The following is a 16362-nucleotide window of genomic DNA, read 5'->3' on the forward strand; positions in this document are numbered from 1 at the left end:
TCGGATCATTTGCCCGCCTTTACATATGCCTCATCGAGCCACTTTCTCATTTTAGGGGTTTCCCTTTCCCGTGGCCGGTGATCACGATCGAAACATAGATCCAACAATCCGTACAATGAAGAGATGGTCTTCACATCATCGCCTCTTTTTTGCCCTTCCTCGCGCGCAAGGAGGTAGCTCTCCCACCCGGCATCACGTGCACCGCAATAGTCTTTCTCGAAATCGTCTCCAACATGCACGCACGTCCATTCACCATCTGGGTTGAAACGTGCGGGCAGCTCTGATTCTCTTTGCGCAGCCTTCAGCTGTGGGAGTATACTATCTCGTTCTTTCTCCATAATTAACCGCGCCTGTCTCTTGGCAACGTCGAAGATCGATCGATTCGGCTTTTCTTCACCGGCTTCATAGCTCGTGATGACTAGATGTATTTCGCCGGGATGTTTCAATTCAATTCCACGTGGTGGTCCGATTGGTTGCTGCGGCTTTAAGTTGGTCTTCAACTCCTGTTCGATTAACATCAATTGTATGGCGCGGTATTCTAAAGGGCTTTTTTCGCGTCGTTGGCGTGGTTGGTGTGGAGGCTCTTCGGAGCCGGGTTCTTCTTGCGGAGGGGGTGGTTCTTCCTTCGGAGGGGTGAATGCGTCTTCTGGAGGGAACGGCTCTTCGATTCCTCCTCGATACTCGAATCCAGGCAAGTGCTTGCTCGAGACATCCTGGTCCGCACGCATATCCGCAACATTTATCCCCAATGCTCTCAGCACGGCAGGAACTCGATCATCCGAATTCGATATAACGCCTAGGATTATCCGATCAAAGCGGCTATTCGACGGCAGGGGCTCATAAGTCATCCATCGGATTATCTCGAAGAACCGTAACACTTCAGGGTATTCGGCATAGCCGCCTTTACCGGCGAAAAGCTCGAGAAGATGATCCACCATTCCGTCGGGTAACTTGAATTTGCCGTCCTGCGCGTCGGCCGCTGTTCCAGCCAACGTTCGCGCAAAACTGCCTTCGATCACCTCCTGCCACCACTGCTTGGGTCCGCCGTATTGGCCGCGGAGGACATCGGCGCGGCCGTAGTTGGGGTATCGCTTCGATTGCGCGAGGAATGTCTCCTTGAAGGCAGATTTCAGCCGTTGCGGGGTGATAACGGGCTGTGAGAGGCCATATTTGCAGGCGACCTGAACATAGAGCTCGGGGACGGGAATGCGGGGGTGAAAAAGCGTCCCGAAGGCGTCGAAGGTTAAGAGAAGGATTCGCGAGGCGGCAGCCTTCCCATTGAGCGAGCTCGTGGACATCTCGAGGATAGGTTGAAGCGAGCAGGAGGCATGACGACGGGTGCGGGAACGGGAAGATGTGGGGAAATTCTGGTTTGTGCTGATCCCAGACCCACCATCAAAAACAACAAACAGGCTCTGTCCTACACTAAGCAACTACTAGTAGGAGGTACTTTTGACTACCATCCGAGCGACTAAAACGTTGCAAAACATTTTTGCTCTTTTTTTAATCTCAAATCTCGAGCAATTCCTCTGGGGCCACTTTCATTGATCTAAGCTATGTAGTAAGCTGAGCTTGAAGTCGCAGCGATATTTTAAACCAGTAATTCGAATCAACCATCTTTGTTGATTTCATCGAGATCCTTGTTAACAGCTCACATAATTCTACCGCTAGGTTAGTTCTCTATCAATCTGACTATTCCATAATAGAGTACTGGTCTCTCAGTTCGGACACATCCCGACACCCACGATCTGACATTAATATGGTCACACAGAGTCCTGAGCTCCACAATGGTTCACAAGTCACTCAACCCTAGGTAAATATAGTGAAATGAATAGATTAAAATGGTTGCTTACCGTAGACAAGCCGAGAAACTACTCTGGATTGCCGGGTGCTAACAAAATAAGCTTATCGAGCTTGCCCACCGCAACGACGCTAGTCGATCCCGCCATCCACAATGCAAACCATCGATGCGCCAATGGGGCTCGTCGCTCCATCATAATGGCGTTTCGTTCTTTCTCGCGACCGTTCCGGCTGGCACGCAGCTATACCATGGTGCCTCGAACCCGGGCGCTGTGAATGGGACTGAGTGGCTAGCATTTGAGCCCGAGCATGCTATGGTCTTTGCCCGTCCGCATCGCGGTCCTCCGCCCAAAGGACCGGAGGATGATATTGATGATAAGCCCGAGGAAGGAGAAAAGGAGTATGGGCACCACGAAGAGTTGCGTCGCCGACATGACCACGGCGAGACGCCGTTCGAGGAAATGGATGAGAATGCATCCGGGTATCTCCACACCTACGCCGCCGCCAAGGATCTTCGCCTCGTGTATATCGACGGGATGTCAGCCGGGAAGACGAAGAAGGGGACACTGGACTCGCAGGATTACATCCTGTTCAACGGGACGATCGACGAATTTTCCGAAAAAGACAAGAAGAAGCCGCGCAAAGGGCCCGGTCCCGGCGGCGAGAGTGATCGCGCGCTTAAGGCATGCGAAATGGCTAAAAATGAATGGGAGGGTAGCATCGACGGGGTTCTTCGTATGGAGGCGGGATTCGAGATTATCCTCTGCTCTTTCGAGCGGGATCTGTTCCCAATCCGCACTACCCATGTCAAGCAGGATACTCACGAATGGGGACCTGGAAAGGGAGGATCGAAGCCGCCAGGACCTCCAGGCGGCGGACCTCCAAGAGGCGGCAAGAAGAGGAAGGTTCCTGGACCTGGTGGGCCTGGGCCGGAATCGTCGCGGTGGATGCGTGCTGTCACGTCGCGGTATGATAGTATCGGAGGGAACAGGGTCTGGCTGAACTATGATAAGTTCGTCACGGCGTACTCGCACGACGTCGATTTGTTCCCCGAGGGCTCTACATTGCCTCGTCTAGCGAACCTTTTGACTTCCGAACTAGCAGCTATCCGCGACGAACTCAGCTCTGTGATTTTGCGTACGGATCTCAAGGAGTCGTCTTGGGACTGGCAAGCCACGGTCGATATGATCGTCACCCGATATAGTGATGAGCTGTCGTATCTGACTTCGGACAAGTTCTCCGAAATCAAGGCTTTCCATGATCATATTGAGATCCTCCTGTCGCCGTTCATCGATTACAGCGAGCGCAATACCTTCGAGGAAGCAGAGCGATGCGCCACGCAGTTCCTGCCTCTTCAGATTCAGGAAGGGAAGACTACCGCTGCCAAGGCGGTGCACCATGTTGCACACAGTGTGTGCATGGCGTTGCTCGAGGCCTGGAACGAGGATAAGCTCGTTCTAGCGCAGAACCGCGTCCGCTCTGTGATCGATTATCTGGATTGGACGACCTGGAAGGACCGCCGCGGTTGTCAAGATAACGAGATTTGCGTCGTCCCCATCTGGCCAATGGGCACAGTTGATGGCTACAACCAGCCCAAGTGCAGGGATGTCTCTCACCCGTATATGAAGGCGATGATGGGGAGAGCTATTGGGGTGGAATCTATGGTTGATCGTGTGGGTCAAAACAATTTTATTTGTTTCTACTATGCTTTCGAACAGTAACAATTAAGTATTAATAATGGATATTCCAACATTTTCAATTCGATGTTGATGCTTTCACGTAATAAATAGGTACAGATGAATTTATGAAGAAATGTTAAAACGGGAACTCCTCATGTGCAGTCGTTTTCGCGAGCGTCAGCTCGAAAGCAACTTGTTGCACTCTCGAGACACATCAACAGAGGACCCATAGAAGCGAATGATCAAATCCCTTCAAGGGTATCAAGGGTGGATATATGGTGAAGAAACGTCATTTACAGAGCGTTGCCAGCGACACCGCCGACGACGGAGCCGACGGTGGTGCCGACGGTGCTGAGGCCCAGGGAGCTCAGGAGGCCGGTGGCGGTGCCCTCGAGCTTGACAAGCATGGCGGAGGAGCCGTCCTGGGACAGAACGCCGATCAGCTGGGTGGGGTCGGCGGCAATAGACTGAGCCTTGGAGGCGAGGTCGGTGACGGAGGGGGCGACAGCAACGACGGAGCCGATGGGGCCGGAGGCACCACCGAGCAGGGAGGTCAGGTCCAGACCGCTGAGGAGGCCGAGGACGGAGGACTCAAGCTTGACGGGGACAACGTCGCCGTTCAGGTTGGTGATCTGCATGACGTCGGAAACGGCGTCGCGCTTCAGGCCACCGAGACCGCCGAGTCCGCCGACGATGCTCTCGACGGTGCCCTCGACGGTGCCGACGAGGGTGCCGACAAGGGAGGAAACCTGGCCGAGGCCGAGGCTGGAGAGGAGACCTTCAGCGGTGGAGGTGAGCTTGACGAGAGCGACGGAGCCCTCCTTGGTGGCGACGGTCATGAAGCCGGAGCCGAGGTTCTCCAGGTTCAGGGCGCCGACGGAGGGGGCAGTCTGGACGACCTGACCGATGGGGCCCTCAACGCTGGACAGAGCGTTGGCGACGGTGGACTGCAGTTGAACGGGAATCTGCTCAGAGTTCTGGTTGGTGACGGTCATGGTCTTGGAGACAATGCTGCTGGCGCTGGCGCTGGGAGTAGCGCTGGGCAGGCAGATCTCGATGCCGGAGGGCAGGGGCACGCCCGAGGGAACGACACCGGAGGGAATACAGCTGGGGACGCCCGAGGGGATGGTGCCGCTGGGGATGACGTTGGTGGGCAGAGCCATGGCAGTGGAAGCCAGGAGGGCGGCAACAGCGAAAGACTTCATCTTGGTGGTTGTAGAGAGTGACTGTGCTTGGAAAGCAGGAATGAATGGACGGTATAGAACCGAAAAAGGAATGACTGGAGTAAGAAACGGAGGGAAATGAAATGCTTCTTGGGATGGAGGAGCAAAAGGAAAGTCAAATGGCATGGGATGGTCTTTATACAGCTGCCCCCGGACCATTCTCCCAGCGATCCTGATTCTCAGGGGCCGCAACCCGTTGCATCCAATCCCCTCCACTCTCTCCTGCCTTTCCTGACGTCGTCAACTGGAGCAGAGACTCCACATACCGGATTTGAATCCAAGGCAGCAGCAGGAGTGGAGTTGAGGGTCCACGAGAGTTGCCAATAGTCCAGTCTGATGCGATGGACAAAGAGACCGCGGGGAGGCAGGGCATCCTGTCACCATCAAGGAAAGCGATCCACCGGCAAGTGGCCTGCTCAGGAAAGTAGAGGAGTCGATTCCGGCGAATTGGCTCCTGGGATAATGTGTCTTAGTCCGCTCATAAGCTTCGCCGCGGTTTATCTTCATTAGCCACTACGCAGATCGGCCGCCACCGCTCAGAGTTGGGGCTCTTCGCCGAGCCCACCAGGGGGAGGAGACTCCTAACGTCATTTGAAATCGTGACACGACATCACCGAAGCCTTGTCACGTCTTGTCGTGGGTTTGTGTGTCCAATGTTGACCTTTATCGGATAGATGTTGGTTTAGAAATACGTTCGGCAGTTGGGCCGCACGCGTCTCAGGCTATTTGCCACATGGTTCGCACGCGCCTGCAGCCACACCGGGGAGATGTTTCCAGTAGGGCCTTTCGAGCGTCAAAGCACACTTCTCCTGGGTAAACAACCATTGGGACCCCCCGGAAAGAGCGTCCTGGGGCTAAGGATCGTCATTGGCATCGGCCGAAACGCACCACGGACACCAATGGCGGCAACGCTGGCGTGCTAAGGTCGCGGACGATCTGCGTGCTGTGCCGCCACAAAACACGTTTAAATGGAGCTTCGCACCCCACGAACGGGGCAGAAAACACCGCAGATTGTAATACAAATGTATTAACAGAGTTCGAGGCTAGACAGGCACTAAAGCTGAATAGCGCCGCCGGTGGACCCTGCAGCTTCCCCGTAGCCTGGTGGTCAGGGGGAGGGGGTGGGGAGAGGGAAAGAGACGAAGGCGCACGTTTGTCGGCCTGCCGAGCCAGCCTTGACATCATCGTTCAGGAACGTGCAATCTACGTGCGGGCTTTTGTCATTTGCTTTTCTGGGTATCAATGGATCACTTTTAGGCTGTGAGAGCGATCTATATCGTCATGCGAGCGGTCACTCGGCACTCGACGTCAGAAAAAGATGAAACGGGCGCTCTCCACTGTAGGAGGGGCAGCGGGCATCCCCCTGAGAACCCACAAGGTTTGCGGGATCCGACCGTTGCTGATAGAAACATTGGGGATGGCCTGTCAACGGGCGAGCAGAGTTCCACTATCTTCTTAGTACGAGGTGTATTTACGCGGGGGAATAAAACTCAAATTGTTAATTTCGCCAGGACTTTCTCTCAGTTCAACCTGGGGGATTCGAGTGAACAGCATATATAGAGCAGGGGTACGCCAGGGTTAACGCCAGAGTCGTTTCTAAACTAGCGCCGTGAAGCTTGCACCCTGAAGGGCTTTTTATTACGCTAAGCATACGCTAGACTGGGGCCTCGGGATTAGCCAACTCTACCTAATCAAAGGAGCAACACCCACCGACTCTTTATCACATGCACTAACCTTTGATTCATGCCGACAAAGTCGAGGAGACGTGCCGCTAGAGGAATAATACGTACTAACCTCATCTTACTCGTGACCTGCGGCGTCGGTCGGGGATTCAGGCTCTCCTCGCAAATGGCTCACCGGATTTTTATCTCTGCCATGAGTTTGGCTTGGGGTATTATTTTTATCTGGGCTAATCATTGTTTCTATCGAAGCCCGAGGAAATAATTTCTCCACTAAACAGGAAAGCATGAGCGCCCAACGTGTGCACGAAAAAAAAACGTCTTCTCTTGGCGCCCAGGACCAGAATATGACATATCGTAGACCCAACTGATTACTGCCGTTATTATCTATAAAAGCTGCAGTTGGATAGAGGTGGCCTCTTGGCTTCGATATGCTATTTTATTATGGCATCCAGAGCTCCAATAAAGGCGGCAACATGATGATGTGGCTACCATCGGCTAGAAGAATTTGTAGGCTTAGTGGAATTATTCAGCTGCACGGGTCAATCTCCTGAGTTGCAAGATTCAAATCATAGATTTGGGCAACAGCATTTGGCCACGCGGGTGAACCGGTTCAACCCACACGCCTTGAAGCAAGGATCAAGGACCTCCGCGTATGGAGAACAGAAAAAGATGAAAACAGGGGCAGCCCTGTCAGGCAAAAGTTTAAGACCCGCACGAGTGTCTGAAGAGCAAATCCCGGTCCCTGCGTCCAAGAAGAAAAAAAAATACTATACAGCACTCCGCCAGGGGCATCCACTGCATCAATTGGCAATAGAAACTGGTCGGGGTTAAAAAGACACGATCTCACAATACCGCCCCGCCTCCAGGTGAACACTTGACTGTCTCATCAATCCACGCATCAATTTCCGCCAGCGTCTTCTGGATATCACGCTTGATCAACGGAATCGTCTCAGCGCCCAGAAGCAACCTCATCGGTAACGGGCGCTCCTTCTGTCCCACCACGGCATCGAAAAGAACCCGAGCACAGATATCCGGGTCACTCCACGTAGCCTGGGACTCGGGCTTGGTGATATAGTCCAGTAGTTGGTTAAAGGGTGTGTTCGGCGTATCATACGCCGGATGCCGGGGTGAGATTTTCATGTTGGGCCCGGCAAAATTCGTTCGCACACCCCCGGGCGCAAGGAGCATTAGCTTGATATTCCATTCTGGATTGACTTCTTGCGCAACGGACTCTGTGAAGCCCTCCAGTGCGAATTTGCTAAGGCTGTATTAGATAAGTCGGCCATGACACTAACGGATGATCTGGAACTTGCCTGGCATGATAGAATGAGTGGCCCGGCGCAGTCCACCACCCGCCCATGGACGTTACCTGGATGACAGTACCCCCTTCACCTTGCGGATTCACCTCGCGGAATACTCGTAACGCCTCTTTGGTAATGTGCACGGGGCCCCAGAAGTTGGTCTCGAGTTGAAGTCGTGCGTCAGACTCGGACGTTGATTCGATGTCTCCGACTAGACCGTAGCCGGCGTTGTTGACGAAGACATCGATGCGGTGAAATTTTTGGACTGCGGCGTTGACTGTTGTAATGATTGCGTCGCGCGAGGTGACGTCTAGTTCTAGTTTGAGCACTCGCGGTTCGTCTGGGAGATACGAGAGTGAGTGGATGTTACGTGCTGTGGCTACGATGTGGTGGCCGGCGTTGTAGATGGTGCTGGCGAAGGATTTGCCGAGACCGGAGGAGCAGCCGGTTACTGATTCCGTTAGAAGTATTTTCTTTCCGGTTGATTGCAGTAAAAATTTGAATTAATGAGTGGACATACCGAACCACACGGTGCTCTCGCTCATTTTCGTTGATTGTGAAGACATGTCGAGAATATATAGCAGCGTACTGAAGTTGAGATATACAGTTGGAAGGCTCGAACATTTCACAGACGTGAAAAATGAATTGTTGCTGGAAATATCTAACAAACAGCTATGAGTGATAGACATTTCCTCTTATTTATACCTTTCGAGATTTTTATCTCCGTTGAATCCGACCGCGCTAATCTTCACGCAATGAACGACACTCAGGCTTCAAGTGTTCGTAGCCAGCCTAAACCGCATTAGGCAGATGTACTAACGCCGTCGGTGGGTCGGGCTGATCGACTGCTGTCAGATTCGCCCCAACATCGAGTCGCCCTAGGCCTGCATCGCAACTCCCTCAATTTCATCTCGCTTGTACACCCTTGGTGGTACGTGGTACAGTTTCTCGTTTCGGAAGAGCCGCCCTAGAATTACCAGTAGCGGGACAGTCAACGATGGCGCCAGAAAGCACTACATCCGCCTTTATTGTGATCACCGAAGATCCGGACCTAGATCGCGGTAAGCGCCTGAGTCAAGTGCGATCGCATCTTGCGAAAGAACGGCATCGGTCTCGGCGAGGCAAGGATCGTCTCGTCGTGCATAGCAATGGCAGCCAAGATTTCCTGGCGCTGGAAAATGCCTTGACTCGGAGCGCTATACCGAAGGAGATCGACGTTACGCATAGTGCTCCACCGCTGGCTGCGTCGTCGGCGACGGGGTATCGCCGGATGCAGATGTGTAGGTTGGGCCATTTCTGGGCAGGAGCTTATGCTTGTGATACGGGGGTCTGGTGCCTGTGCTAACTCTGGTCGAACGTAGTTATGCATCAGTATGTGCTGTATGGACACCAGGTCCACCCGTTCTTTTCCCATGTTATCAATGCGGCGGTCTCGCATACGGCGCTGATGAGCACGAAGATATTGAATGCATCGGCATGGGATGATCTTAATACCGAGGGGGAAGTTAGTGATTTGACGCTGAAGCAGCGTACGATTACTCGCAAGTTGATCACCCATGTTTTGGAAGATCAAGATCTCGCATACGGGGAACCTACACTTGCAGCCTTAGTTGCAACTTTATTATTCGATGTACGATGTCATGTACTCACATTTGAAACCGTGATCCTACTAACAAGGCGAACAAATAGATGGTTAATGACCAAAGGGACGTCTTCCTTTACGACCTGAAAGTGATGCACCACTTGATAAGCGTCCGAGGGGGAATCGACAATCTAGGCTTCGAGGGCCACGTGAAAAGCAGTCTGCTCGTGTATGCAATGTTCTACCTGGAGGAGTGGCTTCAATCAAAATACTAACGCCAACCAAACAGAATCGAGCAGCTCCAACGAGTCGTCGAGATCCCCCCATATGCATCGTTCAGTTCCCGATTTAGTACCGACGACGAGCTAGACCTACTACCATCTGCCGGTGTCGACGTAGCTCTTTTCACCCTGGGAACACAGCCGACCTCGCAGCAAGAGTGGACCGATATACAACGCCTGATCCTTGTTTTAAGCAGCTTCTACGACTCCGTCCAGCTCTCCACGCAGCGGGCCCACCGCACAACTGGCATCGGGCTAGACTGCCGCCTCGCCGTGCAGAACTTGATGTCGTCGATCGAATCAACGCTATTCAATAGTCAGCTGCAGCATGATGATCCGCGCACGCCGGCGCTGCTGCAGGCTACTTTAATTATGGAACGGTCGCATCATGCTTCCTCTGACGCCGAGGTGGCGGGGCTGTGCGATGCGATTGCTTATTTGAAAGATCTTCTCCAGTCGACTGATCTGGATAATTGCTGGGATCCGTTGTCGGGCGCGCTGATTTGGTGCTTAGCGATCGGGGCCCGAAGGACTTTGCCCGGTCCGATACGGAAGTGGTTTGTGATGCAGACGGCTCGAGTTAGTTGTGCGATTGCGATGAATCGGCCTAATGAAGTGTTGAGATGTCTGCGTACTGTTTTGAATGGACTGGATGGAGCTGATGTTTGCAGGCGTGGGTTTTCATCGTATTATTACTAATGTTTATATGTCATTGACGTCGGGTGGCCGGTTGCTGGGCCAGCACGATAAAGTCTCATGCCTTAATGCCTTGTGAATTTAAATATGGTTGAATGAACATGCGTTTACAGATGAAACCACTTGACCCACAGTGGCCTCGACTGTCGGAGCGAAGTATATGGACGATTCGAGTCGGACTAAATAGCCATAACGAGTAACAATGATGGCCATGTGGCGAGGCATCGGCAGTTTCTCTCCGGAATCGAGCATGTGGGGAAGTTGGGGCGCGGGGCTTCCCCGGTCGTGCCTTTGCAGCCAGATTGTTGTGGATCGCGTCTATAGCATCGTCGGACTACTATTGAGCAGTTTCAGCATGAGATATAGCGACAAGGAAAAGCACAGAATCATCATAGTTAGCATACTGCCTGAGGGTGTAGTCCGGCGGGGTATCCCGGCCCCGTAATTGGACGATCTATGTACAAGTCGACATCAGCAGAGTATAGTCAGCCTGCAACGCAGGAACACCTCGCCGGCTGCTAATAATTTCTCCCCCTGCGTAATCCGCACACAGCCTTTGGTGGGCGGCGGATAAATTTTCGCGATGAGCGAGTTCGAGCTCGCTCGCCCTCCAACGCCCCTCGGCGGCGTGTGGGGAGATGTGGGAGCAGCGGCAATGGTTTTTCCCGCCCTCGTCATGCTGAGACAGCGCCAAATGCGACGGCACAAGAGCTCGGTGAATGTTTCGAAATTTAAAGAATCGCCGCTCGCCATCAGTGTTGCACTCGCAACCCTCCTTTCTTTCTTTCTCTCTCTCTCTCTCTCTCTCTCTCTTGTTGCGCTGAATTGCTCTCCTCCACCTCCGCACATACTCGACAACCATGGCCACACCCCAAGACTTACGAGTCGCCATTCTGGGCGCTGGTATGGGCGGTTTGACAACTGCTCTTGCGTTGGCGCAGCGTGGCTTTAAGAATATCGATGTTTATGAGAATGCGCACGACCTTGGCTTTGTCGGCGCTGGTATCCAGCTTGCGCCGAACATGGCGCGTGTGCTGGATGGGTTGGGTGTTTGGAAGTCCATTGAGGCTGAAGCAGTGAATATCTCGGATACCTCTGTTCGCGGTAGGTGATTCCATGCAATCCCTGTGATAATTGGATATTAAAGCTCACTGTCTCTCGCAGAGGGTGCCACCGACACCGAGCTCGCGCATGTGGATTTGAATTATATCGAACAGGCCTACGGCTACAAGCACATGGTCGGACACCGCTCGTCGCTGGCCGATGGGCTCTACCAAGGCTGCTTGAAGCAGCCAGCCATTAAGTTCCACTTCGCCACTACCGCACAGAACGTGGACTCCTTCGGCCCCAAGCCCTCATTCACCGCGGTGCCGCGTGACGAGGCCCAGAAGCCATACAAGGTCGAATGCGACGTCCTTCTATCGGCCGACGGCATCAAGAGCCAAACCCGCGTGGAGATCCTTAAGCGGCTGAACGTCGATGTCGGCGTCAAGGATACCAACCAGGCCGCGTACCGGATTATGATCCACAAGGACCAAATCAAGGACGACCCGGAGCTGCTGGCGCTAATTAACAGCACGCGCGTAACCCGCTGGATCGGCGAGAAGCGTCACATCATCGCCTACGCCGTCTCCAACAATAACATATACAACCTGTCTACCACTCAGCCCGACACCAACTTCGCCGCGGCAACCAACGCCACCTACACCACCAAGGGCGACAAAGGCGCCATGCTGGGCGTCTTTTCCGATTTCTGCCCCATGGTCCAGCGCATGCTGAACTACGTCCCTGAGGGCGAGGTCTGCGAGTGGAAGCTGCGCGTCCACGACCCCCTCCCAACCTGGGTTCACGAGCAGGTCGCTCTCGTCGGCGACGCCTGCCATCCCACCCTGCCCCATCTGGCCCAGGGTGCTGCCCAGGCCATCGAGGACGGCGCTGTCATCGCCGTCGCTCTCTCCCGTCTGCCGGATATCAGCCCCGAGTCAATTAACAAGGCCCTCCGCGTCTATGAGAAGGTCCGCAAGGGTCGCGCTGAGGCCCTGGTCGAGATGGCTGCTGCTTCTGGACGGGCTCTGCACTTGGGTGATGGTGCCGCGAAGGCCGAGCGTGATCGTCAGTTCGCGGCTCTTCGTGCTGGCGGCGGCAAGGGTCCTGTTCCGGATAAGTGGGCTGATGCCGATGTCCAGCGGGAGATTTACGGCTTTGACTGCACCAAGGTCACGGAGGATAACTTTGATGAGTACTTTTCTAAGCTGTAAGCGCTTTCTTCTCTCTGCACATATCTTGATTTTGGCGCCTGCCGTTACCCTGGAGTCTTGTGGCTCCTGGGTTGTATATTTCTCATGTATATTCACGAATCTTGCACGAATAAAATCATGATGACTTTGATTTGGATGTGTGGTGCTAAAACTTTGATTTTATAGGGACAGCACTCCTCAAGCTGCGAGACTATAGGGTTCGTTGAGAAGTGGTATCTGCATGACTGATGACTTTGATGAAGAAAGCACCCCGAAGAATTTGAATCGGCTGCGCGGAAGCGTAACATTTCGTTCTATTGTATATAGCTTCATGGCGTGATATACTACGCTAGAGTAGATTGCGCCAATGTGATCCTTGATGCACGGAAGAAAGTTGAGAAAGAGGTAATTACGGAATTCCCCGCATCTGTGATTGCATATCCATAAGAATTTGATAAGTTATCACACACAAGAATTTTCTGTTTAATGGAAGAATTTATTCCCACTTCCAAATGAGTGTAGTCGTCAGCAGCGGGACGCCTTCCCCGCACTCCGCACTCCAAGACTGCTCGACACAAACTCCCGCTTCGCAACTCCCACGCGCCTTCTCATCTGCACAATGCTGTCCCATTCAGCACCAACCGCCCTACAATAAATGCCTTTCCCGGGAGTAAGCTGCCTACCCCACAATGCGAGTTCCTCACGCTCATCTAGCCCAGACGCCATCTCCATTCCGCCTCTCCCGCCGCCAGCCGTCGACGCGCCGCAGCGCCGGCCCGCAATTCGCAAACTCCCCGCGATTCCTCCTATCCCAATCGACCTCAGCGGAAAAGAAGAATGATGTCGATATCGATGAATGCGACGATGCTCCACCGTCAATTGCCAGGGCGGCCCCCCAATCGCGTGGCGCAGTCCCTCCACCGCGTCGACAGCGGGAGGTGATTGAGGATTCGGACGATGGTGTGCCATTAGGAGGCGATGAAACTCGAGAGGAAACGGACGAGGTCATCGATGATGCGATCGATAGGACGCCCCCTGGTGCACTGGATACACCGGGAGTTTTCGACGACGACTTCGACGTACTCTTTTCCCCCGGGAGGAGGGAGGGCCAGAAACGCCGACGTCTAGAAACAGTCGGGCAGCCCTCTCGAAACCCGCAGCGCAATAACCTACCTTCCTCATCGCCAGAATCACAACGGATCCCCGGTGCCTTCGATTCACCTGCCCCCCATCCGACGCCTAGCGCCGCAGCACGACAAACCAACACTCAAAGTACCCCAGCCGTGCGAAACCTCATGGGCCCCGGGGTATCTACGCCGGCTACGACGAAGACGCCATTCCGCAGTAAACCACGATTCATGCTCTCTACAAAGAAACCCCCAAGTACCCAGCCTACATTCCGAGGCAATACACCACTAGCTTCACAAGCACCCTCTCCGCCAGAGAGACGCAGGCCGGCATTCGTACTGCCGCGCTCACCCTCACCTTCAGCCGTGGCAGAGGATATCCCGGCTCCATTCTCGCCTTCTTCGCGCGCTCTGCGTCGCCGCGGTCGACCTCGTGCTGGCGTCGAGGACTACGCGCCTGGCGGGATGGCTGCTGAAGTCCGCAGCTGGATTCTGGAAATGGGGTCCAGGCGTGAAGGTGTACCTACAGTGCAGCCTAATCCTGATGATATGACTCGGTATTTGAGGGTCGTCAGAGTCGTGCAGGCGAACCAGGCTGTTCTGAGTAGCTCCGGCCCGTTGGCGTTTATACGGGCTGAGATTGTTAATGCATCTTCCCGGGAAGAGGACGGATTGGATATTATGAATGTTATGACTATGGGGTTGCCTCGATCTAAACCGGCTTCACGGCAAATAGTCTCGCGTCCCGGATCTGTCCGGACCGTTGCTGTTGAAGAGGGCGATTTGATTGGGATTCATCGCGGTCTTGCTTGGGATGTGGAGCTGCATGTATTTCAGGGGTTGGTTGCCACTGAAGGATTACAGCGTCCCTTGTCCGAAAACAATGGCTGCATTAATCCCCAAGAGCGCTGGCTGGTCGCGATGGAATGGGATATCGTCTCGAGGTGAATTGCAGAGCCTATCAACCCGAACGCCCATCTATGGTGAAAATAAATTTGTATAATATACGTTATATAATATGGCAAGCACTGATACACAGCCATGCGCATTGTTCGATACCACGACAATCTTTCACACGAGAAAGACTCCCCTGCAGTGTCGGCCCGATGCTCCGTGAATTACTCACATCCCATCTCGTATGCGGGGCTACTATACGAATCACTACACAATCCGTGCTAATAGGGATATTCTCTCGCCCTCTAGTCTCTGCAACAATTCCTATAGGGTACTCCAACTCGATTTCGTTTGTGGTTTAACATCAGCAATTAGCACTACGGACATCCATCTAGTTAACCCCGACGAGATGACTATATAACCAGACTCAGTCATTCGAACGAGGAGTATAACTTAACAGCTTTGAAGCAAATCAAGGAAAAAAATACCATCCATACCTTTCTACAATATCAAGACAATGGCCACAGAAATGCCCCTTCTACTGAAAGAGTGAAGAGAGAAGACCAGGGGTTCTACCGACGGCTTGGTCAGAGCGGCCTCTGGGCCTCTGTCGGCAATGATTTCTCGCTGACCTCGAAGTAAAAGGTGTTTCCGCTGTTAAAGGCTGCATTTGCGGATTGACTACTGTACGTCAAGATTTCACCAAAGTCAGTGGTCAAATCAATCTCTAAATGCTGCAGTGGGACACGTCGAATAATTACTCGAATGGCACCTCCGAAGAGATCATTGGGAAGGCTATCAAAAAGTACAACCTCCCGCGACACAAACTCATCCTCCTAACCAAATGCTTGGCCCCTGTCAGCGAGCACGAGAATGTATTCGTAGTCCCATATGCCGAAGAGATGAGGAAAGACAAAAAATACGTTAATCAGTTCGGTGTGTGTCCCAACTGATTCCCCAAACGAGAAATTGCTTGGTGTTTAAGACAGCGAAACGGGCCTATCTCGTCAATCAATCTTCAACGCAGTAGACGCCTACACGCCGATCGAAGAAACAATGTAGGCACTCCATGATCTTATTCGATCTGGCTAAGTGCAGTACATCGGCGCGAGCTCGATGAGAACTTACCAATTCGCAATGATGCAGATTTGCGCTGAAAAGCACGGCTGGGCAGAATTCATTTCCATGCAGAATCAGTATAGTCTCAACTACCGCGAAGAGGAGCGCGAGATGAATCGATTCTGCAATGAAACAGTCGTCGGCCTGATCCCGGTATGTCATCCTAAAAATCCGGATAAGATACACATCGATGTATTGAAAGTAAGTCTGACATACTCAAGTGGGGTCCCCTGGACTCAGGCAGACTCGCCCGGTCCATACAAGACGTCGCTACCACAGATGGATTGGGCGACACTAGCCCGGATGCAATCCCGACTGCAGATGCAGCAATAATCCATCGCGTGGAGGACTCGGCGATGAACAAGGGCTGGTTCCATGAGTCAGGTCGCTTTGGCATGGATTAGCCGTCGTGTCACTAGTCCCATCGTAGGGTTCAGCTCGGTGGGAGAAGATGGAGCAGCGCTGTGGAATGCGGAGACCGGACGTTGACACGCCAGGAAGAAGCTTATCTGGAAGAGATGTACGTACCCGACTTGATCAGCGGACACGACTGAGTTGATCTCGGCTTATCGCGTGCTTCAGTGTAGTTTCGAATCGTTTCATGCAGCATCTTAAATCAACCCAATCCCCAAACATGTGCAGCGTAGTGTCTTGTGTATATAAGCCCGATCGCTCTCCGAATAATCCTCCTACCACGTGAACCACGGCATATGCACTGAGGGCAGATAGAGCTGACAGAGA

The 16362-nt window shown here is 53.2% G+C and overlaps 8 protein-coding genes across 8 annotated transcripts; 4 read left to right on the forward strand and 4 right to left on the reverse strand.

Moving 5' to 3' along the window:
• Positions 1 to 5: 5 nt before the first annotated feature.
• Positions 6 to 1298, reverse strand: N7532_001689 (uncharacterized protein; the record flags this gene model as incomplete). The annotated part of the gene is made up of 1 exon (XM_056614183.1): positions 6 to 1298. The coding sequence occupies one exon, from the start codon at positions 1296 to 1298 to the stop codon at positions 6 to 8; it is 1293 nt and encodes a 430-aa protein (XP_056479224.1).
• A 669-nt stretch (positions 1299 to 1967) lies between these two features.
• N7532_001690 (uncharacterized protein) lies at positions 1968 to 3521 on the forward strand (the record flags this gene model as incomplete). Its single annotated transcript, XM_056614184.1, has 1 exon — positions 1968 to 3521. The coding sequence occupies one exon, from the start codon at positions 1968 to 1970 to the stop codon at positions 3519 to 3521; it is 1554 nt and encodes a 517-aa protein (XP_056479225.1).
• A 251-nt stretch (positions 3522 to 3772) lies between these two features.
• N7532_001691 (uncharacterized protein) lies at positions 3773 to 4684 on the reverse strand (the record flags this gene model as incomplete). The annotated part of the gene is made up of 1 exon (XM_056614185.1): positions 3773 to 4684. One exon carries the CDS (start codon positions 4682 to 4684, stop codon positions 3773 to 3775), a length of 912 nt encoding a protein of 303 aa, XP_056479226.1.
• A 2543-nt stretch (positions 4685 to 7227) lies between these two features.
• On the reverse strand, positions 7228 to 8230 carry N7532_001692 (NAD(P)-binding protein; the record flags this gene model as incomplete). Its single annotated transcript, XM_056614186.1, has 3 exons — positions 7228 to 7642; positions 7680 to 8136; positions 8206 to 8230. The coding sequence occupies 3 exons, from the start codon at positions 8228 to 8230 to the stop codon at positions 7228 to 7230; spliced, it is 897 nt and encodes a 298-aa protein (XP_056479227.1).
• Positions 8231 to 8736: 506 nt separating this feature from the next.
• Positions 8737 to 9243, reverse strand: N7532_001693 (uncharacterized protein; the record flags this gene model as incomplete). Its single annotated transcript, XM_056614187.1, has 1 exon — positions 8737 to 9243. One exon carries the CDS (start codon positions 9241 to 9243, stop codon positions 8737 to 8739), a length of 507 nt encoding a protein of 168 aa, XP_056479228.1.
• A 1861-nt stretch (positions 9244 to 11104) lies between these two features.
• N7532_001694 (putative monooxygenase) lies at positions 11105 to 12502 on the forward strand (the record flags this gene model as incomplete). Its single annotated transcript, XM_056614188.1, has 2 exons — positions 11105 to 11348; positions 11409 to 12502. The coding sequence occupies 2 exons, from the start codon at positions 11105 to 11107 to the stop codon at positions 12500 to 12502; spliced, it is 1338 nt and encodes a 445-aa protein (XP_056479229.1).
• A 668-nt stretch (positions 12503 to 13170) lies between these two features.
• N7532_001695 (uncharacterized protein) lies at positions 13171 to 14556 on the forward strand (the record flags this gene model as incomplete). Its single annotated transcript, XM_056614189.1, has 1 exon — positions 13171 to 14556. One exon carries the CDS (start codon positions 13171 to 13173, stop codon positions 14554 to 14556), a length of 1386 nt encoding a protein of 461 aa, XP_056479230.1.
• A 677-nt stretch (positions 14557 to 15233) lies between these two features.
• Positions 15234 to 16025, forward strand: N7532_001696 (versiconal hemiacetal acetate reductase; the record flags this gene model as incomplete). Its single annotated transcript, XM_056614190.1, has 3 exons — positions 15234 to 15440; positions 15601 to 15774; positions 15843 to 16025. The coding sequence occupies 3 exons, from the start codon at positions 15234 to 15236 to the stop codon at positions 16023 to 16025; spliced, it is 564 nt and encodes a 187-aa protein (XP_056479231.1).
• Between the last annotated feature and the right edge of the window lie 337 nt (positions 16026 to 16362).

This window comes from Penicillium argentinense, assembly GCF_028826775.1.
Source record: "Penicillium argentinense strain IBT 30761 chromosome Unknown utg000002l_segment0_segment0, whole genome shotgun sequence".
NCBI lineage: Eukaryota > Fungi > Ascomycota > Eurotiomycetes > Eurotiales > Aspergillaceae > Penicillium > Penicillium argentinense.